Source organism: Heptranchias perlo, chromosome 31, assembly GCF_035084215.1.
Source record: "Heptranchias perlo isolate sHepPer1 chromosome 31, sHepPer1.hap1, whole genome shotgun sequence".
NCBI lineage: Eukaryota > Metazoa > Chordata > Chondrichthyes > Hexanchiformes > Hexanchidae > Heptranchias > Heptranchias perlo.
Genome location: NC_090355.1, coordinates 18289501 through 18315257, shown reverse-complemented (window position 1 = coordinate 18315257; position 25757 = coordinate 18289501). Strand labels below are relative to the sequence as shown.

Here is a 25757-nt window from a genome sequence, read left to right as displayed (position 1 = left end):
GGCATTTTGACAGATAAAACAGAGAGTGCGTGAGATTCAACTCATCAGTAGAACAGAGAGGAAGTAGATGAAATGAAGTAAATTTGATGATACACACACGCAACAAACACACACATATGTTGAGGGATCCACACTTTTGGGAGTGGGATGACTATTTTACTTCACGTTGAAAGCATTGTTTGAATATGATAGCTCTGACAGTCAAACTATGTTTGAAATTTGAAGGGAATTAATTTAACAGGCTGTCACAACACATGTCATATGTCATGATATATTTGTAAAACATGTTTGCTCAAGGCTAAAATATTGTTCATCTGACAAAGCACAAAGCCAGAATAAAAGATTTGCAGCAAGTTTTAAAAGGATAAAAGAACTAAGACATTGAAGAGGAATTTTAATAGTTTTGGTCAAATTGTTAATGTATTTTTAGTGCGATAACTTAGACGTGCATAACATTTGTTCTGTTATAATTTACAACATGTAAAGATCATTTAGCTGTTGAAATGTAAATACTTCTTGCTGGACCGACGCAATAGAGAATGCGTTCAACAAACTCAGATCTGGATCCAAGCAACAAATTCAAGTTTTCGTATAGACTATCCCTGGTATATACTGGTGGCACGTTTGATGTGGCAGCTCTAGAAAGGCCTCCCATATGGACATTAACAGTTCAAGGAAAATGATAGTCATACTTCTCATGTTGTGAATTTACGCATCAACTGTCAGCAAAATAAGAAGAAATAAACTTCCTATCGGAATTTCGGCAAATGTTTCAGCCTTGTCTTCTCCCCTGAAATTGATATTAACTTTATTGCAGTAATCCAATACATCCCAATGACCAAATCCCCATAGCACCGAGGGCACCAGATTACTTTGAACTAGTATCATACAGGGTTTGATCTAAAGATGGAAGCCTGAGACACTACCAACACGTCTACTAAAAGTTCTGCAGTGCCCTGGAAATCTTGCACATCCTGCTGCAGAATATTTATAACTTGAAATAAATTATTCATGAAATATGAAAACTCCGTCCAGACTGAGCTAGATTTTATGATTTTGTAAATATATTTCAATCGTTTCTTTAGGGTACAATACACCCCACAAACACCTTTGAATGCAATCTAGCAATGACAAACCAAATATCGCATACAGTATATTGACTGGTTGGGAATTTAAATTACAAATGGAACTTAAATTGACAAGTTGATTAATAAAAAGGGGCAGTGTAGTTTCCCCGTTCTGAGAAAAAATGGAAAATTCTGACCTTGTAAAATGTTTCAATGTGGCACACAATACTAATGCAAGCCTCGCACAGCCGACACAAAGGCCTGCCTGTTCCTTTCTAATAATTACATTACGTACATTGCACATCATGGAAGGAGTTGGGATTATTTTCATATAATTGTCTAAATGAATCGCGCAGTTATGTGTAAGAAAACGGAACTTAAAATACCGAAATGAACTAAACATTAGGCAAATAGCAAGAAGCTAAAATAATTCCGAAAGAGTGAAAAATAAAACGTAAATACAATTTGTAACACTATTTATAGCAGGAGGGTTGAATTATTCGCTGTTTTTGCCTACTCGCTGGATTTTAACATGTACACTGGTTATAGATGAGAACAGAGAGAATTTTTGATCTGATGAAGAGGTTTGAAACATTCTCTCAACTTTCAAACCGATACGACTCTGTAAAGGGCAGACTGCGGTCACCTGTTTGGATACCTGATTACTGCACCGCAGTGCTTCATGTGATTGATTTACTGAAAGGACCCGTTTAAAAACCACACACCCTCACAGACTCACACACACACACACACCCATACAGAGTCTAACTACGTGGTGACATCAAATCTTTTGAAATTTACAACTTTAACTGATGAAAGTTCGGTTTAAAAAGATTCAGTAACTCAAAAAATGTTACCCCTAACCGTGCTTAAAAGGTTGGTTATGAAATATTAAGACGCTGTCTCCAGATATTTCATTCTGTGCTCTCTAAAGCGCGCTTTACCCTTTTTTATTATCCTAATGTACTTTAACAGAGTCCTTACAAAATGGGATTGAAAGCAACGATTTAGATTCTCAACGGAATTTGGGTCCTTACCTGAAATAATCCACTTTGCAGAAGATTTCTTTGTTTTTAATGTAACAGCTGGTATGTCTGCGTAGGGAGGTCCTGCAGACTGAACAAGCCAAACAACGAACGTGCCAGATCAGATTATTCACCTGCAATTTAATGCAGAAAATCCATCAACTGTCACAGAGTCAGATTAAGCACTTCAGTCACTTGACCTGAACACATCAAATGCGCGGAAAGTGCGAACTGAGGCCAACAAGTCCATACATTCGTTAATAATCTGTTTAGGGTTTATTTGAGGTTGTTCTTGTGTATTTTGTCTGATTTACTTTATAACCAGCGATAAACTACAATGTTATTGTAACATTATAAAGAGACGAAGGTGTAGAGCACAATGTTCTGTTGGTACTGAAAATACTTAGCGAAATATTGAATGCGGATATTAGTATTACTTTCTGATAATCTTATATATCTCATGTACATAATTTTATTTTATTTTTTTATACAGCATCCGAAGTTTATCGCATACATTGAAAGCGAAAACCAAAGTAATCAGGTCCACTTTGCGGTTGCCAATATATTTATATATTAAATATGACGCAAAATTTACGATAATTTATTTGTAACATATAATGGAAAATAACGAGATCGCCTTGATGGCGTCATCTTCCCACCTCAGATTGTAAAAATTATTTAATAAGGTTCAAAATATCGAAGGAAAGGTTTCATTAAGTAAGTTACTTGAACATTTAATGCTACTCTTTTGGGGTAATTTTCTGCTGATCGATGAGTCCATCACCCAAGATGGACAGCGTACGCACCCTGCCTCTGTCTGCAAAATATAACTAGAATGTCAACTATTTACAAGTGAGAATAATTAGGTATGGGCTCTACGAGTCACAATCTGAATAGAGATTCATGTGGTTTTGCCTAATGTGCTAAAAAAAACCTGCACGAGTTTCATGCCAAATAGATTTGGATATTCATGTAAAGAGTTCTATACAATTTGTTTTAAAAGGAGTTTGTCATAGTGTTACACCAATCCATCATTCCATTTCCCCCGCCCCTCATTTGTTTTACAATGTCAAAAAGTCTAAAATAGTAAATTCGACATAACTTTGAATTCGAAGTACATTAAAGTTTAACAAGAACTCCAGTTACCGATGTTCCAAGCAACACGCGATTTATCCCTTGATCCCACCACAAACATTAATTAAATACACGTATCTATAGAAAACCAGCGAGGAAGTCACAAGGTCAAGGTTTAGAAATCGGAATACTTCCCTTTTAAATAAATTGGAGTCCCCCAACAGTTCGGGTGAAACCACATTTCGTAACATTATAATCATCTCTGAATTGCTTGTGTGCAGCAACGAATATAACTGCATGTGTAGTTTATAGTCAGTGAACCTTTCTTTCGTTAGAATTCATGTATTAAAAATGAGTATTTAATTTTATAAAACGTTGCTCGATTCTGCCAATGTTTCTGTCGAGTGATTAGTATTTCCACTTACAAGGAGTTAAAAACCAACAGTTAACAATCCACACTTTCCAAGTAGTAAATTCTGTCATTATAGAGTATTGTTTCCTTATTCCCATTTATTATAACCCAGTTCCGATTTATTTTCCATAATCCTCTATCTACCCAGCATGCACAACGCCTCCCATATCACCATAAAGGATATTGGGAATTTTCCAACAAAATTCTAATTTGGATGTTGATGGCGCGTTCAATGACAACTTATGAAGCGGCCTTTTCTGCAACATTTTGATACTTTAACACGGTGTTTCCAAACATCCTTTAGATGTTGCCTTTCAAACTTTGAAAATTGTGTTACCATCACTCATTGTGTTTGTCTATAACACTGAATCAGACCAATGCATCTATGTACCCCAGTGTTCCATCTATCAGGACAATATCTACTGCACTGCTGAACAGTAGATTCAAAGTACATGTATTTTATTTTACTATATACAAATATCGAAAAGTAAATATATAAAATTGGAATTGACGCAGCGAGTAATCTGAATTAGCGAGACCTATTTTCATTCGCCACGCTTATCAGAGGAGATCAACGCTTCAAGACTCGCTTTCTCCTCTTTGTGGCCATTATCTACTTTACTTTTCTAATTCAATTGAGATTTAAGACTATTTGCTCATTAGATGAGCGGGCTTTTATTTGAATTGCACGTATCTGATTACTCTATATGAAGGTGTTATTCTGGCATTGTTCTCCTTGTGACCTTTAATTAAAATACTCACCTTTAACAGATATTTGTCTAGGATTTCTAAGCCACAGCTGGCACAGATGTTTTTGTCAGCAGAGGTGATGGAGTAAGAAGATGAAGGCGGAGAGGAAATAGAGGGAGTGGATGGAGGACTGGGAGAAGATCGGAGCTCATCCTTCTCCACGTTAGTTCCCAGCGTGTCACCATCAGAGTGGGACTGTAGAAAAGGACAAAAAGAAAAATGAATAAACTTCATCCAACTACATATCTGTTTAAAGTATTATATCTGTTCTAGAGTCCTTTCACAACCTTATAAAAACACTCCCGTCCCCACTTTAAATTTAGCTACTGCCATCGCATATTATTTTTAAATTTAAACACTATGTTTGTTGCAATTAACTATTTGCTGTCAGCACTAGTTCTACAAGCAGGCCGAATATAAGGTTGGATTACAGATTTTAAATTTATGAAACTAACCTTTCACGTTGAGAAATAAAGTATACCAAATAAATAGATGATCTGTTGGTTTCCAGTTAAATAAATCATTATCCAATACACGTATTTCACTGTTAGCAGATCAGACTCAACCAGCTGCACACCTCTCTAAACAAGGGCTGATTTTACTTGGATAGATGTCTGATTTTATAGACTAGTCCTATCATAACATTGATTAGAACAGTTAAAATGCACCCATCAAAAATTATTGATGATCGATTTTGGATTTTGTTAACCCTCGAAAATCATGTTATTGTTTTAAGTAAAGAGGGGCCGGAGAATTAATACATTTTACCAATAAGCACACTCGATTAGTGTGCGATTCTGTACTATATTACCTACAGTTCACCTGCCTATAACCAGGGGATGCCACTTTCACAAACCAACACGGTTTTCTCGCTACTCCGACTGTGTTTTCTATCGATGGATTCAAATGTTACCCCCATTTTATACTCAGCATCGTGCAACATCTATCTAAAGGTCGATCAATGCTACGGGTTTATTGCGGTCGATTTTTAACTAGATTATGCATCACCAATAACATTACAGCCGAGGCTGACCAGTTTTGTTTTTGCACTGGGGAGTTCGAAGGGGATCGCATTCTATGACACGGGTTGTTACAAAGGATCTAAATATTATGAGTTTAGCCAACAATATGCATTTCATCCGGACAGCTGCATTGACTTGTATCTGAAGAGCACGCTTTGATCCTTGTCATTTAAAAATACAAATATATTGGGGCTCATGTGTTATACACCGAAATAGGTGAAGCGTTCGAACAGTTAATAATTACCATCCACATATGTATCTCCTTATCCTATAAAATCCAACACACACTAACAGGGCTAAAATCAACTGGATTTTAAAAATTGTCACTGGCGAGGGGGGTATTTTCAAGTATGTTTCAGCTGATCATTAAAATGACAATTATATACGGGAAAATAATGGCCAGCGTTTAGAGTCAAATCATATTGATTAAGTACGAAAATTCGTAACATTAAACTATTTATTTCTTAGAAGCGGCCTAAAGCTGTATTGAAAAAAACAAGAACACAAAAAAGTGACGCAGTTAACATAGTCTGTTATTCACCATTACTTTTTCTTTTCAAACTTTGATTGTTTTACTGTGACGGCCCCGCTTGTAAAAGCGCCGAATTGTTTAATCTGACATTGACACGTACAATGCAAGTGGAATCCTGTAACTGCAAATGAACATAGGATTTACATGAAAAAAAAATCAAAATTTCTAGGTACATAGTCAGCCTTGAGTGAATGAAGCAAGTTCTGATCAATCGTGTTCATTTTAAATTATCTCTTACTTACCATGATCTGAAAAATTTTGCTTTCCACACAGCGCGATGTGCCTTGTTTATGCTGACTGTCCTGTGACATTACCTTTAAGAGAGATTTTGAACCAGAAACATGAATGCAATGCTTGCTGCAGCAGTCTTATAAAGGTCTTTAAAGAAGAACTGGACGTTTATATATGCGCCTAAAATAATAAATAATATTTTTCTAGTGGGCATTTAAATCTCTGCAACAATACGGCATTTAATGAAGCAATTTTAATTTTGATTCGATCTTTTCTCCACTTAACCCTGGGCTCTTGAAGTAATCGCTCACTTTCTGTGCAATCCAAGGCAGAGAAATAAACTACCTGCAATTAGAAACTGGATGAAATCCGGAAGATAAGTGCCAGCCAGGGTGTCAATTACAGCTGTCAATCAATAAGGCATCCGGGCACCACAGAATTGGAAATTTGATTTCCTAAATGGCAGTAATTAAAAATCTAATATTTTTTGAACGAACGACTGGGAGCTGAGAGTGTGAAGTGGACAGCTTGAAAGCTTTTTTCTATTCAGAAGACCTCCTTTTTTCCCCCTTTTAATTTCAGATCGAGATTTACAATTGCAAATGCTCCTTTTTAACCAGCTAATACTGAGAAGGAAGGTAGTAATTTTTGGATCCATAGTGCGGAGTTAAATGGAAACAGGGCATGTTTTCGATTATTAGCTGCATTTAAGGAGACGGTACAACTTGCACGAGGTCTGGGAGCCCAGTCGTATCTAGGAGGGTTTTTTTTGGCACACACATTGCATCATACATTTTATAATACGTTTTGTTTCCAATGGTCTTGTAAACAGTATATACTTGTTTGAATATATTCCCCAAACTTAAATGGTTAAGGGCACTATTACAATTTAAACAGTGAATTGGAAATGTATACAAACATAACACTACACTACAGTTGAAAAATCTCACTGATATTACTACGGCCCATTTATAATTAGACGTTCCTCCAACACTCTTAACACCTATTTTTGAAGGGCCGATCTATTTTCAATTCAGTTTTATGTTTGAGAAGTTAATTCCCCAAGTTCGCCTTTTATCTATATTTGGAGATCTTTTTCTCCCCTGTAATAATTCCAATCATAAGCTCACAGGAGACACTTGGACAAACTTTATCCTCATTTAAATCAGATTTTCAAGCCATTCATATCCAACAAGGTTTTGCAGCCGGCTGCTTTTCTATAGTTAAAAAGCAAGGGACAAACACACGGACTGACTAGAAAGTTACTAAAAACTCCCATTTAACTTGCACACATATTGTCCAAAGTAATATTTCTCGCTCTCTCTTTCCCCCTGTAAAAGCGAAGTGTTTTACCTTTTCGGCTGGAATTCCTTCAGACAGAACCTTGTTCCCCTCTGGCAGAGGAGCCAGAGTTTCACTTTTCCAGTACATGGGGAACGTCGAGTCTTAAAAGAACTGGTTCCGCAACACCCAGGAAACTGCTCGAGAAGTTTCAATGTCGATCAAAAGATTCCCTCTTATGTTTTCTCTTCCCCCTTGCTAGATAAAAGTATAAAATCCACTTGTGGACAGCTCCCCGTGTTTCGGGAGCTCTGCACGGTTAGACAGCATCAGCATTTATCAGAGGCGTACCAGAAAATCCTGTTTGCACTGAGGTATGAGGGGGCATTCAGTGTGATTACGTTTCGAAACTGGACATCAACGCAGCGCTTGCGATTTCTTCGCCGTGGAGAGAAAAAAAAACACACATACACACACCAATTTGGTTGGAAGGTTCAGATCCTCGACTTCAGCGAGCTTGTTGCAGACCAGCGGGCTTTTTCCAGAGCTGAATGTTTACTGGACTTTGTAAAAAAAAAAATTCTTCCTTCCACTTTTCCGTTTGGAGATGGAGTTGCTGGAAGCCAGGAAGTGAAGTGACTCGATCATGTAGGGCACGTCTGGTCTGTCAGCTTCTAGAGAAAGTCCATGTGGAAGTACGAGGGGTTTAGGGATCTGTTTAATCTAACTGTGTAATCAGGATTGACCGGAGGGAGTGGGGGAAAAAGTTTACCTCCTCTCATTCACTTTAACCGTAGTGAATTCAACTTCAGCCAGAAGCGCCCATGGGGTTATCAGTAGGTTAGCAGGGTTTAAAGATCTGTGTATCTGTTTCCCAATAACTTTTCATAGGCGTTTATTGAATGTAGTTAAATTCCTACAACAATCTATTTTTAATAATGGAAATTCATTGCGGTCATCTATATATTGATGACCCATCTCCTAAATCAAACCAAATAAGCAGTTGGTTTGCTCGGTGTGTGTAAAACTGACCTGCTGATTAACAACCCTGCCGCCTTAACGTATCCCTTTAGCGGAAAATACGATTTAGGGAGTTAGTTATTGTACTTGCCAAATGCGCACATATCTACAAATAAATGAAAGGTACACCTCTCTGGTTGACTGAAAATGTATAGGTGAGATGATGACATTAGGCATGTGATTAAACGCATGTCTGGACTGTTACAGTAATCTGTGCACATGGCACTGTTGCTGTTGTCTGCTCCTCACTCCATCCTCCACCCTAACATACTCCGGACCGGTGCATTTTTATGCAAATTGGTCGCAATTTTTTGGCTCAACTCAAACTCCATGTGATATGTGACAAATCTTCAGTGTAATTATTTTGTTTAGATTTTATGCCCGTATACTTGTTTTTCTTGGGTCCGTTATATTGCTATGATATTTATGATAAAATAGAAATGCATCAGTGGAGCATTATATATGTATTTGCATCTAGTCATCTATTTCATAAATGTCAATGTATACCTAAGCATCTGGATGAGTATATTTCTGTCTGCAGCTGCATTTGGGCATGTAATTATTTGTGTGTCTGTGGATAACTAGGCTTTGTACCTGTATACAGGTGTGTACGCAACTGTGTCTACGACATTTACATGTGTTCGTATATTAATACTGCTCGTCTACGAACACAAACCATTGTCTTTAGTTTTAATGTTCAAAGCTCTTTCGCATGTATTATGGACCGGACCACTTGCCTGTCCTCCTCAATTGCCAGCACTACCCCGGTCAAAGGTCTGAAACAGTGCATATGATTAATTTGTCACAGGGCCAATTTGAATGTCTAGCTCCCTGATGGATTGGCATCAAAACATTTTATAAGAAAAATATATAGGACGAGAGGGCGTAATCTTAAAACTAGAGCTAAGCCATTCAGGAGTGAAATCAGGAAACACTTTTTCACACAAAGGGTAGTGGGAATCTGGAACCCTCTCCCCGACAAGACTGTGGACAAGACTGTCAACTGAAATTTTTAAGACTGAGATGGATCGATTTCTGTTAGGTAGGGGTGCCAAGGGATTATGGAGGTGAGGGAGAGAACAGCCATGATCTAATTGAACGATGGAACAGGCTGGAGGGGCTGAATGGCCCGCTCCTGTTCCTATATAAATACATATTAAAATTTGCAAATGAAAGAAACATCATCATCTAAGGCGCTATATAAACGCAAGTTGATGTTGTTGTTGTGGGGCATGTCCGTGTTACCGTCCACCTACCAGCATGGTTAACGTTTAATTATAGATTATTTTAATAGTTAGAGAGCTAATGAGGGAAGGAGCGAGAAATCTAAAATAGCGCGATGTTAGATTATTAAAATATAACCGGGACTCCCTGCAGCCCGCACAATTTCAAATTTCAATCCTCACTTTTTGGATTTTCAAGATGGCAGACAAAACCCTGGGCAGAAACCTGAAAGTATTTTACATAAAGACAGTGAGCCACTGGAGTGTCTCGGTGCCTGTAACAGCGTATTTGTTGCATAAACAGTTAAACAGTTCAAGAGCAGTTTATCCCATTCGTGAATGGGACTACAAAACTGACTCGTACCTGTCCCGCTCACTCCCAGATGCATTGTGCACCAACACTTTACTCTCCACTACCTCTCCCATGTATGTGTGAACTTCAGTCTATTCAGGCGAGGAATGCAGACTCCCTTTAAGCACATCTGACATCTCCGATGAGGTCAGTTACCACTTGGCATCCATTCCTCTCACCTCACAATGTTCTACTCTACACTTTCATCTTTGGTAGCACTGAGGACGAGGCCAGCGTTTCTCCATTTGGTTGAATCGATATTTTAGGTTCAGTGTAGTAACAACTCATTTTACAAGTTTCTATATCAGTAACTTTTTACTACAGTGTTTTTAAACTATATGAACGGTGCCATTTCCCTGTTCAGCTGGATTTTTTTTCCGGAAAGTACAATAATTCATATCAATTATCCGCTTTCCAAGAAATAAAACATATTCAATCGCCCATTTCATATACTTCGGATTTATTTGGTGAAATGTGTTTTCTTAGGAAATCACACGGTCAGAGGATCAGTTTGGCATGAAGCAAAATACTGAGGCCATCAGTTTAACTATTACAGCACCAGAGACAACTAACCAGTTACTTAAACCACTCAACGGGGAACTCACATGAAACAAATAATTCACAACTCTCTCATGAAACAACCAACAGTTTCCACGTCACCTGCTAGTGGAACTGGGCCCTTGCTCGTCACAACAAATTCCCAGCAGAATAGCGGTGAAATGTAGCGACGGCTGTGACGCCCACAGATATCCCAGTAGCCCGAGTAAATCTCTCCAGCTCTGCGGAAGGTGTGGCCAAAATGATAGAAAAAATAAATAAGCGATGAGGATAGAAAAAAAAGGGCAACATTTCTCCCACCACGGACTGCGTTAGATTCACTTGTGGGTTAAAATGTTATTTGATCATTTTGGTTTGAGGGTGTACTCTGACATTTTAACTGGTAAATCCGCGGCGACAGTATTTCTCTGCTGAACTCTGCCATTTCTGATTGAAATACTGACTGTAGCGCTTAAAGGGGACCTGCAATGACTGGTGAACAAATATGTAATAACTTTTAAAAAAATAAGGAGGACCCAGTGGCCCTGCCAGTTTACTCAGTGAGTAGTTGACCCATACATATTAAAGGTCCTAGCTTCCTTCTCTGGTCTGTGTCGAGTTAGCTGAGAATTGGGCAGTAGGAGGCTTCAGTGCCCTTGTGTTGGGGGGAGGGGGGCGAGAATCAGTCAGGGTTGGTACCCAGTGACCTCTGCTAGAAATGCGTTTGTGTGGACCGCGGGTAAGGACATGATCTGGCTGAGCTGTGAGGCATCCCACGGTTAAATAGCCTGTATTCGCTGCCATGATCACACATGTATAATGGGCACCCGTAAGGCTGCTGGAACTCTACCCCAAGAGGGAGCCAACACCTCCAGGATAGGAAGCTTGTCCCTCAAAAAATGAATCACAACTGATAAAACCTCCTAAACAATTACCAATTGAACTGATCCAATTCCACCTGTACCCCTTCCTATCATCGGTTTGTGTGGGAAAGGGACGGATGATACCCTGCTCCGTCGACATACCACTATGTAGATTATAATCACAAAGTGCCTACTATGGAGCTCAGTAAGTTTTTACAATAAGCAGTATTATATCAATGTTATACTGTAGACGTGAAATGGTCATTCGGCGACTATTAAACAAAAGCAAATCAATACGCCAACTAACGATTGGTCCGCAATAAATCAACTTTAGGGCTCTTTGGATCGACACTCTTGCTCCCACACAAAATCCCCAATGTTTTGCTGCACTTCCCAAGAACGAGTGCAAAGTGGAACTCTGAATTTGTACGCTTGATACAGAAAATAGATTTGTGGATACTCGTTTCTAATCTGTTACAATGCTGTTAGTCTGGGAACTTTATGGAGCACAGGGATATAGAACCAACAACTGTGCTGAGTTTGGAGGTAATAGGAAAGTCATATTTATATTATTCGTTTTAAGAACAGGATATAAACTACACAGTTATCTACAAATAGCCACAAGTCAAAATCGTCATTACCCATTTAACTGTGAGTTGCTGCGGTCTTTAGGTATTACACTTTACTGTAGTGACTTATTTGAAAGTGTTATGACTTCATTCAGAAAGTAATGTGAAGCGTTACTTTGGCGTGCACCATCCATGGTGCGGGTCATGTGCGGTCCAGCGGTCCGAATTGTTACAACTGGTTGTGCAACACATCCTTCAAATAATAAACGAATTGACGGTTTAACGCAGCTAAATGCAAACCACTTGCGTGTTTACGGTACAAAGTAATCCATGCCGAAAAGAACAATTGAATCGTACAATTTAGCACTGCCTCATCTGTAATCCATCTTAAACTTGTGTCGGGTATTAGATATTAGTGTTTAGATATAAGTATAAAAGTGTATTATATAAACCATATAAAACATGTACAACCACACCATTAAGCTGCTGTTGGATAAACAGTGATAATTGTAGTGATGTCTCCCATTCATCACACACTCAGTAGTTTCTTTTCCACTTGCTGTCTTTATGTATGCTTCACAAAACACATCCTTAAAACTGAGCTAATTGGCTCAGTCCAGTTGTGTACTTAGCTATGATTTCTGTGACTTCTTGAACTGCAAGGATTACAGGAATACATTGATCTCTGGTATTGGTCTAATATCTGTATTGTGCATATATCATTTCATCTCTATTCTTTAAAAAAACATGATAAGTTTCAACGTACTAAATTAAAACTAATTGAGTTTTATCTTACAACTTTCTCCTTTAACTTCAATGTAATTTGATCGGTCTACCTCTCAATGATCTCTGTCGTTAATGGTGGTGGTTTCTGACTTGAGGATCTGAGTAAGTCTTCCCTCTTTGGTTCCTTTTCTGTATCCTGCATGAGTTTGCTCCCAGCAGCAGTTGGTAGTTTTCAGTGATACAGAGGCACAGTTTGTGTAAGAATCCACATCCACTTGGCATCTTGTAGATCAATCAGGAGATTCCTTTGTTTTCACAATTGTCTGCAATTGTGTCTACACTGTTCCATAATACTCTTCACTTCATAGGTCTAGGAACAACTTTCTTCACACATGATGCTTTCTGCACTGATTGTTGTTATCTGCTGATCATGGTTGCATTTTCTTCATTTAGCTTTAGTTACTGTCCTATTCCTCTTTTGTAATAGTGTAATTACCACCACCTTCTCAAGGGCAATTAGGGATGGGCAATAAATGCTGGCCTTCCCAACGATGCCCACATCCCATGAACAAATAAAAAAAAATGTCCCCCTTACTCCTTTCTAGCTTTCAAGAACACCTTCCATAATTCTTGGCTTTGAAAGGGAAATGACATTTTGGTTCTTTGTTCCATCAGTATTTGCACTGGAGAAGAGTCAAATCCTTCAGTTGGAGTGTTTCTCTGGTCATCAGGGATAAGTAAGGACCTTGATCTGCCTTAGCTTTCTTGATCAATCCTTTCATTGTTTTAATTGCAATCACCACTCTACCATTGGACCATGCATAATTTGAAAATTATGTTAAATGGGTAAAGCACCAATCTATTGCAAATTAAACTCCAAGTTTAAGATCAGAGATTCATTGCCACTACACACTATAGGACTGAAATTCTTCAGTGCACTATTTTAGCAAATTGGTTAACATTTTTACATCAAATTTCTGTGTTAATCTAGACATTAATCCAGTTAAATAAATGGGTTAAAACTTCATTAAAACAGCAGAAGGATTTTAACCTCTCTCTGCTTTGCCACGAGAAGTAAAATGTGATTTAAGACTTGCAATAACAGATTTCCTAGTAATCTGTTATAAGTTAACCTCAAAATACTTTGAATAGCAGTTTGAAGCAATGGAATAATTTTTTTCTATCTAGGATGAATTAATCTACAGTTACCTTTGGCCACAGCCTGCCAGGGATATCGTGCGACACCAAAGGTTCTTCAGTCTGTGATTTGCAATATGTAATACATATGCTACATGAAAAAAAATGTAGAATTTAATTTCAGCATTTATGCTGGGCCAGCATATAACATCTCTGGCTTTGTAGAGACATTCTTTAATTCCAACATGGCTGGGGTGGATTATGCACATCATCTCTGCCTGCCAAGAAACTCAGTTTCCTTTGAACAAGATCTCTTTTTGATTAGACAGGTCAGGTTGGAAATGGTCATGTCCTTTAATCACATAAGGATCACGATATTTTGCACTTTGGTCATCCAGTCAAAACAACAAATTTCAATTTTTGTAGGGCTTGAGCTTTTGAGCTGTCAGCTGGATTTCAGCTAGTCACTGTTCCAAGATAGAGGGACAGTGCATGATGTAGATATTCCTGGTCTCTTCAATGAATTTATCTTCAGCTTTGGTCAGGAGTACTTCATAATCACCATCTTTATTTGTCCAGGCAAACAGCTCTACTGAAAGTATCAGCAATGTACATATCCTTTCCCAGCTTGTATTACAATTTCAACATGTACTTCTGCAAACATAACAGCATACCTAGCACAAAGGAAGATGGTAGTGGTTGTTGGAGGCTAATCATCTCAGCCCCAGGAGATTTCAGCAGGAGTTCCTCAGGGCAGTGTCCTAGGCCCAACCATCTTCAGCTGCTTCATCAATGACCTTCCCTCCATCATAAGGTCAGAAATGGGGATGTTTGCTGATGATTGCACAGTGTTCAGTTCCATTCGTAACCCCTCAGATAATGAAGCAGTCTGTGCCCGCATGCAGCAAGACCTGGACAACATCCAGGCTTGGGCTGATAAGTAGCAAGTAACATTCGCACCACACGTGCCAGGCAATGACCATCTCAACAAGAGAGAGTCTAACCGCCTCCTCTTGACATTCAATGGCATTACCATCGCCGAATCCCCCACCAACATCCTGGGGGTCACCATTGACCAGAAACTTAACTGGACCAGCCATATAAATACAGTGGCTACAATAACAGGTCAGAGGTTGGGTATTCTGTGGCATGTGACTCACCTCCTGACTCCCCAAAGCCTTTCCACCATCTACAAGGCACAAGTCAGGAGTGTGATGGAATATTCTCCACTTGCCTGGATGAGTACAGCTCCAACAACACTCAAGAAGCTCGACACCATCCAGGACAAAGCAGCCTGCTTGATTGGCACCCCATCCACCACCCTAAACATTCACTCCCTTCACCACCGACGCACTGTGGCTGCAGTGTGTACCATCCACAGGATGCACTGCAGCAACTCGCCAAGGCTTCTTCGACAACACCTCCCAATCCCGCGACCTCTACCATCTAGAAGGACAAGGGCAGCAGGCATGTGGGAACAACACCACCTGTACGTTCCCCTCCAAGGGACACACCATCCCGACTTGGAAATATATCGCCGTTCCTTCATCGTCGCTGGGTCAAAATCCTGGAACTCCCTTCCTAACAGCACTGTGGGAGAACCTTCACCACACGGACTGCAGTGGTTCAAGAAGGGGGCTCACCACCAACTTCTCAAGGGCAATTAGGGATGGGCAATAAATGCTGGCCTCGCCAGCGACACCCACATCCCATGAACGAATAAAAAAAAAATTCTTTGCAATCATTTGGATGCAGAAAAGAGTGATTTCTTACAATACTCTTCAAGGGCTTATGCTCAGTCTCCCTTAAAATGTTTCTTCATTACACATATTTCTGAAACCTTACAGCCATATATCTTGACAAACCTCTCTATCACCTTGTACATAATTCCTTCCTGGTAAAGAACTGAGGCATATGCCATTGGCTATCTTTTTTGGTTCAAAATTGCACCAACCTGATTCCAATGGATCTCCTTCAAATCACAACACCTAAAACTGGATGTTCTGTGCTTAGCTTTTTGACTTCATTTACAGCATGGTCATGGGTCTCTATCCAACTCCATTCCACACCTTTGTATTCTATACATTTCAATGATTCAGTTGCAGTCAAGAAATGTGGAACAACCTTTGAAAGATAATTCACTATGCCCACTAAGTGCTTGAATGAATGGACATAAATTGGTTTAAGTATCTGCAGGGAAGCTTCAATTTCTTTTCATGTGGCTTCAACCTACTAATAGTTAATAGGTGACCCATATATTTAACCTCTCATGTGTTCCCTCAAACAGATTACAGAGAATCTTGTTATGCTCTATGGTAATCATAAGACCAGCTCATTCTTTATACACTAAAATGTCATTGCAATAACTTTGAAGGAAAAAGATTTGGTTAATGTTTCAGGACATTGTTATAATCGTTTTTCTTTCTCCACAGATGCTGCCTGACCTGCTGTGTGTTTCCAGAATTTTCTATTTTTATTTCAGATTTCCAAAATCTGCAGTATTTTGCTTTTTGTTTTATTTCAATAACTTTTACTGATAGAGTTCCTCAAGACTTTTAATGCATTCCATTTTGTTACTCCTCTGAAGCCAATCCAACAGCAAACACAGCCACCACTACCTTTGAAATGGAGTATTGAAGGTTGCCAATAGATTGATTCTTTGGCCATCTTGATTTACCAGAACACATCTTTGGCATCTAGTACAGGCAAAATCTTGACTTTGACTTTTGCAGCAATCTTTTCAACTGTTGGCAGTAGATTGTAAGATCTCTTAACTGTTCAGTTTAAATGCTTATGATCAATGATTCTCAGCTTGTTCGGCTTCCCAGACATCACCATACTTTGTTTTCTCAGATGAGTGAGTACCTCTGTTGCAAACAGGTCATCAACTGCTTTCTTCATTGGCTCCATAATTGTAACAGTAATTTTGTCCAGGGTGTACATCACCAGTTTTTACTTCAATATGTAATGTATCTTGTTAGCAACCCTGGTTTTCAAATACACATTCATAATTTTCTTAGGCTGCCATTATACTACAGATATGTGTGTATGTGTAAAATGTAATGCAAAGGCAGCAGCTGAGCATGAGCAGATTGTGCAATTCCTTGTTTGGACACGTGCTGAACTCCAATCCCCAGTTAATTTTTTAATGCTAGCACATAGGAATTTTTTAAAACTACGAGATCTAGTGACTGCATGGGAACTATTAAACTTACCATACCTTTGCACCAGGTTGCAGTTACATACACAGTCGGTGGGACGCCCAAGCACTGTGAGGCTACCTCTTGGCTTCAGTGGACTCTTGAAATATACCACCACTTTTGGGTCAAAAGTAGCAACCTTATATGTCCATAAACTTGAGCTCATCCAAAACTCTGCTGCCCGTATCCTAACTTGCACCAAGTTCCTTTCACCCATCACCCCTGCTGCTCGCTGACCTACATTGGCTCCCGGTTTGACAATGCCTCAATTTTAAAATTCTCACCGTTGCCCCTCCTATCTGTAACCTCCTGCAGCCCTAGATCTCTGTGCTCCTCCAATTATGGCCTCTTGCGCATTCCTGATTTCCTTCGCTCCACCATTGGCGGCTGTGCCTTCAGCTGCCTAGGCCCCAAGCTCTGGCATTCCCTCCCTAAACCTCTCCGTCTCTCCTCCTCTAAAGAAAGACAGACTTGAATTTATGTAGCACCTTTCACGACATCCCAAAGTGCTTTACAGCCAATTAAGTAGTTTTGAAGTGAAGTCACTGTTGTAATGTAGGAAACAAGACACTTCTTAAAACCTACCCCTTTGACCAAACTTTTACGCACCTGTCCTAATATATCCTGATATGGCTTGGCGTCAAATTTTGTTTGATAACGCTCCTGTGAAGTACCTTGGGACATTTTACTATGTTAAAGGTGCTATATAAATGCAGCAAGTTGTTGTTGGTTCATCAACAGTATTTTTTTGTAATGACACATGGCATCAGTTAGCAGGGTCTTCAGAAAGTTTAATTTCTATCACATTTCTGCACTCAACGATTGTGCAACATCTTCTAAAACAAACTTGTGTTTAACTCCTCTGGTACAGTTCAACTTACATCTGCCTATTGGACACATCACACAGTTTTAGCCTAGTTTTATTCACAATCTATTTGAAATTCAGGATCCATGGGAAATGTTAGACTTGCCATTTTAAAAAAAAAATCTAAAAGCAGTGACTAGAAATGTAAATTAATTCAGTTTTATTCCATGTATTTTTTAGCCTTACAGACAGAAATTCAGCCGATCAGGACTCACCTGCAACAGTGCTCATTTTGACCCTCCTAAGCAGTTTAACAGCCACCTAACTAGTTAAGTAACAGCCAGGAACATCAATCCAGCTCAAGAGAGCAGGAAACAGTGCATAATTAAGCAGACCAATGAATTTGTATAACCGTATTCACTAACCCAGTCATTTCCATATTCTGAAAGACTGATTTATAGATCCAGGGCATTAATAGATGCTCTTATGAGTGTAATCAACCTCTAGGTTTTGAAATCAGAAACAAAGGGCAAATTACAATTCAACTTTTAAAATAAGTATGCATCTGCTTCTGTAGTTCGTATTGAAAATTATATTTATTTCTTGATGAATTGACCTTTTTACTCATTACAATTTAAATATTCAAAAACTGAAATTTTCAAATTCCCATGACAGAAGATGAAATATAATGCTGAGCAACGCATTGGAGATTTTCACAAATTTCTGCTCACCATTTTAGGTGCCCTAAGATGTGCGTTGCTTATCTGATTAAATGTTGGTAATTGTGGGGCAGTAGGTTGTTTAAAAGTCTGATGGTAGTTGGTGGGTTGGATGCTCAGTCTCCAGTGGAGTCTGTGTTCCTTGGCGGTCTTCACCCATCACCAGCAATATGGAACCAGTTCATGAAACTATTGCAACAAAATCTACGACAATACTGTGCCAATCATTGAATTAACTACAGCTAAGCTAACTCATACCTATTCACTTTAATTTCTACCAGTGGAAAATTTCTGGTTCTTTCCCTGAACATTCATTAAACCAGGTCTGAACATAAAACAGATTTTTTGGATAAATTGAGTTACCAATTTCACTCCCTTTTTTTTTTGGAGGTGGAGCAGAAAATGAAGTAGCAGAGAAAAGGAAACAAAACTGTTAGTTTCCACTCGTCTCCAAAAACCAGTTTAGATGTCTGAATCTCATTGCTGCCACCTTCAAATTGGAGTGGGAAACAGCCCCTCACATCATTGACCTTCAATGCCATACAATTTTTTTTTCATATCTTCCACTATTGAAAGGCGTCAGCTGTGGCTCAGTGGTAGCACTTTTGCCTCTGAATCAGAGTGGGTACAAGTCCCACTCCAGAGACTTGAGCACAAAATCTAAGTGGACACTCCGGTGCAGTACTGAGGGAGTGCTGCCTTTCGGCTGAGACGTTAAACCGAGGCCCCGTCTGCCCACTCAGGTGGATGTAAAAGATCCTGTGGCACTATTTCAAAGAAGTGCAGAGGTGTTCTTGCCAATATTTATCCCTCAATCAACATCACATACAGATTATCTGCTCATTATCACATTGCTGTTTATGGGACCTTGCTGTGTGCAAATTGGTTGCTGTGTTTCCTACAATACAACAGTGACTACACTTCAAAAGTACTTGATTGGCTGTAAAGTGCTTTGAGACATTTGGAGGTTGTGAAAGGCACCATAAAATGCAAGTTCTTTCGTTCTCTTGATTATTTATTTACCTCATCAAATCTTCAGGATCCTCTTGTTTGGATGAGATAAAAAATATATACACACTTATAATTGTTACAGAATTACTTTTTTCCCTTAAACTGCCTTAGTAAGATAAATGTATGTTGTTGACTTGACAAATCATATAATCCATTATCGAACAAAACACAAGCTTTAATTTCTTGGGTGATAGTTCTTCGACTTTAAGCAGAAATAGGCAACCAATTTGCACTTGAATATCTTAGATGAATCTTTGATGTAGAAATCTTAAGTCTGTCATATTTCTATCTCTTTGCACATTTTAACAATAGTTATGAAACAAGAAAGTTGTTCAAATTAAATGTTACAAATGCCTTAGGTAAAGGTTTTTGAAGAATTGTATTTTTTACCTATTCAATGAAGAACTTTATTCAACAGTCTAAAGCCAGGAAATTATCACCATGGATACTTAAGGGGCAACCGGAAAGAACACCCACTATTGGCCAGCAGCTCGTGACCACATTTATCTTTGAGGCTGTGCGTACATACAACTCCTCTACATCAGAATCTCCCTGTTTGGAAACCGGTCATAATTCAATAAAACTCAAAATGGTAACCAATAGCACCAATCTCACAACTGGACAGTTATGGAACTGGCTGAACATCAATTTTTCCAAATTCTGGGTCAGCCTTATTTTATCTTGAAACTGGATGACCAAAGCTCTAAACAGCTGATGGCAACATTTTCATAGACACGTGATTGCACTTTGCTCAAACATTTATACTGCCAAATATTTTTGGAAATTAGATAACCTTACATTTATCAAAGTCTAAAGAGAATTGTACTGATGTAATATTATTAAAAAAAAGTTTCAGCACATACAAATTCATGCTTAAACATACAGCTTCTTTCTCATGCAATGCAGATTCATCCTCTAGATAAAGCCATCATTACAGGGACAAAGTATATGTATACAATTTTTAAAAATGTTTCATCTTATGTGCCCAAACTAAGCAGTTTTTAAACAAAGAAAATCTATTGAGTGGCTTCATTTAAGGAAAATCTGCAACTTTATTGTGCCCTTCAGGTCAAAGCTTTATACAGGTTAATCTTATAGAGCATATACTCATTTTGCCTATATTACAACAGTGACTACACTTCAAAACTGGTTCATTGACTGATGCACTTTGGGAAGTCCTGAGGTTGTGAATCGCACTATATCGCAAGTTTTTTCTTTTAAAAAAATTGGTTCCTAGAATTAAAGCAAATTATTTTCCAGTTTGAATGTAGCAATGTATTTATCGGCCTTTTTAATGTAAACTGGAGGGGCAGAGGTATACAAATAAAAAAAGTTAACAATTTTTGTTCAGGAGTTTTGACAAGAAAAATTGAAATTTAACTGCATTATTTTTCATATTATGTATTTGCAATTCTTAACATTTTATACAAAAATGGCAGCCTGAATCACTCTAATGTAGCTCTAACATCATGGTATAACAGCTACACTAATGATTTAGGCTGCCATTTTGCATGTAAAATATTTCAAATTTAATTGCAAAGGAAAGTGATGTTGTTGCAATCAGTATGGATCAGATGCACAGAAATATACTTAGGCCAACTATTTTTAAATACTTTCATTTTTAATAAGTTTCAAAAAGATAAAACAAGCATTACAGAAAAGGAAACTTGTTATACCAGTCACAAAATCTAGAAAAAAAACAATACATTTTCTCCATTCTCCAATGTTGATGATTTGAAAATCTAATATTTTTACCTAAAAATGTTTAATTGTAAGCCATAAATAACAAATTTTACACAAGGAATGACATTGAGATTTTTACCATTATTAGCATGGAGTAACAAAGTCTTTAAAAGGGATTCAGTCATAAAATATACACAAAATACAGTTTCTAATTGAAATCATGATCTGTTCTATAGATGACTCTTCAATGTACAAGTAGAAACCTAGGGTTAGGTAGGTACCCCTTCTCTAAGTCACAGGATTCAACCCATTGTGAGTGGGAATTATCCAATCACTTTGGGCCTGATTTGTATACTAAGGATTGGGAAAAAATAGGAAGCAATCTTACCACTTTGGGTGGTTTACATAAAAAAAAAGGCCAGTCAGTTCCTGAGATTGAGTTAGTGGCTTGGCTAAAATAAGAAAGGCTCACTCTTCAAAAAGCAGGATCATAGTGCTCAAGACATCTGGCCAACTACAACATCAAACCTGTACTTCAACCTTCATAACATTAACCAATTTAACACTGGCATCTAAGGCTGTTTAGAGTAATAGTATCAATTTTTGTAAATATTTACAAATCCATGTTCACACGTTACAATACACAACTATACTATGTGCATGGCAAATATTTTGTTACAAATGGTTTAAATTGTTTTAATGTCCTCCTTGCATTTAAGGGAGAAAGCTAAATCTGATTAGTGCAGAGGATGATAAAACCTCTTACATGCAGCAAGCAGTGCATCATATCACCATCCCCAACAGCCAAACTCAGTTACAAATCATGTCCCCATAGCAAGAAAGTTATAGGCTCCCAAACCAATATCTTTAAAAATATACACAAGTCTGGTCTCATTAAAACAAAATCGGAGTGTGCTTTGCAGTTTTTCTTTCGTGAAGTCCTTCACATACTACACCTGCCAATCTCGATGCATTTATGAATTTCAAGGCTTGTGAATAATGAATAAAGACAAAAAGCTGAAGGTCTACAGAGTCAGGGAAAATAACCTGTGTGAGGTGCTTTAGTTACATGGACTGGACATTGGATCTATAACCATTAATCAATTGCACAATACCATGGATCCTGAAAATCTAGCCAATATCACAAGAATTTTTTTTAATGTCAGAAGCTTCACTATATTCCACCACTTTTATTCTGATCTGGATCACCAATGTGCATTTTGTTACTGGATTTTTAAAAAGTTATAGTCCAGCCATACACAAAGTGGCAAAATTTAGCTTGCCACTCATCTGATTTACAAGCAAAGCAGTGTTGCTACGTAACTCACCTTTGCTGTATCATGGAAAAGAACAGCACATACTATTTTACAAATATCAGTTTGAGATCTAACAAGCCTTCAGTTCATTTTGAATGTGTCAAAATAAAACTTTTGTTTCATCACCAGCCTTTCCATGATGCTCTTTGCTGCTAAATCTATAACTGTATTTGTGTTGCGATTCTAAATTTGCAAAGAAATGGAAAGGAGATATATCACCAGATCATCAAGAGCATTTTGTGACAAACTCGCAAGATTCTGGATATGTCCTTCATGATAAGCCACAACAGAACATCCCTGCACCACAAATTGCAAGAAGCTTTTAAGTGACATTACTCAAGTAACAGATGTATTTCAGTCCCACTGACATCACCCAAAGGCATGGGCACAGAACCTTAAACAGCATGGCCAAAATAGACACCCAGATTAGGGAATCAGCTTTCCAGGATGAAGAGTAGAAGTAGTTGGCACTCCCAATGACCCTGCTGGAATACATTTGAACCACGTGTTATAAAGACAAACAGCTTAACTTTGTTCTCTTAGAAAAATAAATTATATCATATCAATTCACTGTACAGGAATTGTTAGGTTTTACAATGTCTACAGTGTCACTGAATATCATTTGAAGAAATCTGCTGAAAAAGATCTGACTGAAAGTGAAGCTTTCTTGGTCTCAGTCATCGCTTGGATTTACGAGCAAGTCTAGAATAGGGAGCAGTTCGTGACTTGCTACCTGGTACTTTGTCTGTGGGCTTATTGTACGAGTAAGCTGGGGGTCCTGTATATTCGGCATCTGGGTTTTCAGCCATCATTTTAAGCTTGGTTTCGATTGCTTTTATTTTTGCACTAATGCTGCAACAAAAAAAAAGAGAAGGCCATTAGAACAAGATTAAAGCACTTTAATTTGCATTATATCCTGCGGCTTTGATAAGTCAATAGCAAAGTGACTTTCAAAATCAAGTAGCTGGCAATTAGCATAATAGCTTAACACATTGTTTGCCAGACTTCAGTAAGTGCAGATATCTAAAGCACCAAAAGGAAAGCTTTTCTATAATGTTTCAAGTTTTCATTTAAATACAAAATATGTTTCTTAAAAAAAGGAACATCCTTGTTGGCAGAAAGGGTTACATTTGATCAGAACAGCAATATGTAGAATTTGATTCAACCAAACTACACGATCTTTTAGTAATTTTAGAATAACATCCATCAAAAAGTAGTGCAGTCAAATGATGAAGCTGTAGTTCGTAAATGGCACTTTTTTCTTTTGTGGAACACACTTCAAATGACAACTATTCTAGAACTGATTATTTTTGTGATAAATTTAAATTTGCTATTTTTGCAGGGACACCCAGTCCATGAAAATATACTTATTGTAATTATATGGGGTATGGAGTTTGGATCACAAATTTAAAATTTACTGTAAAGACCCACACACCCCATCCCCACAAATTTTTATAGCACAAGCTTACAATTCCACAGTACATCTAATGCAGCTGGAGAAATTCTATTGAGACTCCACCAATGTAACACAGCACAGTTGAGACTCCTTGCAAGAAACTCACCAGGACTAACTATGTAATTTCTCTAAACAGGAACTCATCTAGTTGTAGGCTATAATATTCCAATGTGGTGCAATTTTATAGTAATAAAAAGTCACTATTTAATAAGGATCAACATATGCATTACACCATTTTTTAAAAAACTAGTCTCACAGTATCACTGTAAAAGTTTACTACTCTTTCAAATATTGTTTACGTTTCTGTAAAATATCAAATGGCAAGAGACTTTAGTCCTTATTCTGCTCTCGTGCTTTGACTGCTACTGCAGGCTAATCATGAACATCTCAAACCACAGGGGCCAGAAGGTATCTGTCTCTTTACAGTCTAATAACACACAACTCATTTATTGGCAGTAAAAACCTTAAACCACTGCCTGCATATTCTTATGTTAGATTGGCAGTGTAAACAGCATCTTGTTTATCATCTCCTACCCTGCCCATCAGAAACATTGGTAATAGTGAATAAGTTGTGTAACAAAAGGAGATATCATTCTTGGTGAGGACAAGTGAGAGCCCGGTTCTTCTCAAAAAAAAATTAAAATGCACTGAGGTTACATTAAAACAATCCAGTGGGCCTAATATGTGGTACATAAAATATTTTAAACTGGTTGATTTGTCCTCTCTGTTTTGATGTTTTACCTAGCTGCAGAGAGGAGGGGGAAATCAGGTGGCCAGAGCAGGAGGAGTTACTGTTCTTTCACCAAGTCCTTATAATTTATATTTGACCTCCTCCTTCCTTCCCAGTTTTTTTTTTGTTAGCTCTGACCATGCTCAGTTCTGGTGTGTGCAGCTAAAAATGATCTAAAATTCCTTCAAAACATGCACTCCACCCTCCCCCCACATTACCAATTTCCTCACCTCCTGAAGGTATTGGCACCTCGTTGGGCTACAGCTCCATGGGCATTGATCATCTAAGTGGCTATTATTACTGTTGGAGTCTAGACAGCAAATGTCAGCAGGCTATTTGACCGTGGAGACATCCTAGCTGTGCCCAATCCTGTTCTCTCCCAAGACCTACACATGGGCACTTCCAATAGAATTTGCTAGATATTGACCAGGCCCTGAAATTCTGACTGATTTTTTTCCTCCCTTCCTAACCCAGGTTACCGAGGCCAATTTTAGCAAAGCTACAGTCACTCCAGCTGAAATCAGCTAAATCCACACAGGTCTTGGACTAAACCTAGGGCCTTCCTAGTCTACAAACTCAACTACTCACTGAATAAAAACAGAAGATGCTGGAAATACTCAGCAAGTCAGGCAGCAAAGAAACAGAGTTAACGTTTTAGGTCGATGACCTTTTGTCAGAACTGGGAGAAGCTGAAGATTAAACAGTTTTTAAGCAAGTAGAGCGCCTGGGGAAGGGGGGAAAGGAAAGAACAAAAGGGAAGGTCTCTGATAGGGTGGAGGGCAGGTGTGATTAACTGACAATAGGGATGATGTTGCAAGACAGCAGTGTGGTAATGGGACAAGTAAAGAAACAAAGGATGGATCTAGAGGAGCTGTAAATGGCTACAGCAGAACCATTACCAGCACCTGCTGTCCAAAAAAATGGGCATGATGTGGAGATGCCAGTGATGGACTGGTGTTGACAATTGTAAACAATTTTACAACACCAAGTTATAGTCCAACAAATTTATTTTAAAT

General features: G+C 38.3%; 2 protein-coding genes across 3 annotated transcripts in view; both read right to left on the bottom strand.

Annotated features, from left to right (window-relative positions):
* Positions 1-7544, bottom strand: part of lhx6a (LIM homeobox 6a) — a 51736-nt gene extending 44192 nt beyond the window's left edge. The window contains exons 1-4 of the mRNA XM_067969483.1: positions 7467-7544; positions 6125-6196; positions 4341-4523; positions 2105-2226 (exon numbers count right to left, since the gene is read on the bottom strand). Of these exons, the coding sequence (XP_067825584.1) occupies positions 2105-2226; positions 4341-4523; positions 6125-6196; positions 7467-7544 (455 nt within the window). The remainder of the gene's footprint in view (positions 1-2104; positions 2227-4340; positions 4524-6124; positions 6197-7466) is intronic.
* A 13663-nt stretch (positions 7545-21207) lies between these two features.
* The window catches only part of rbm18 (RNA binding motif protein 18), a 37402-nt gene continuing 32852 nt past the window's right edge, over positions 21208-25757 (bottom strand). The window contains exon 6 of one of the 2 annotated variants that reach the window (XM_067969670.1): positions 21208-23407. In XM_067969670.1, the coding sequence (XP_067825771.1) occupies positions 23233-23407 (175 nt within the window). In that variant the 3' untranslated portion in view covers positions 21208-23232. The remainder of the gene's footprint in view (positions 23408-25757) is intronic. The other variant, XM_067969669.1, reaches the window with a different exon arrangement.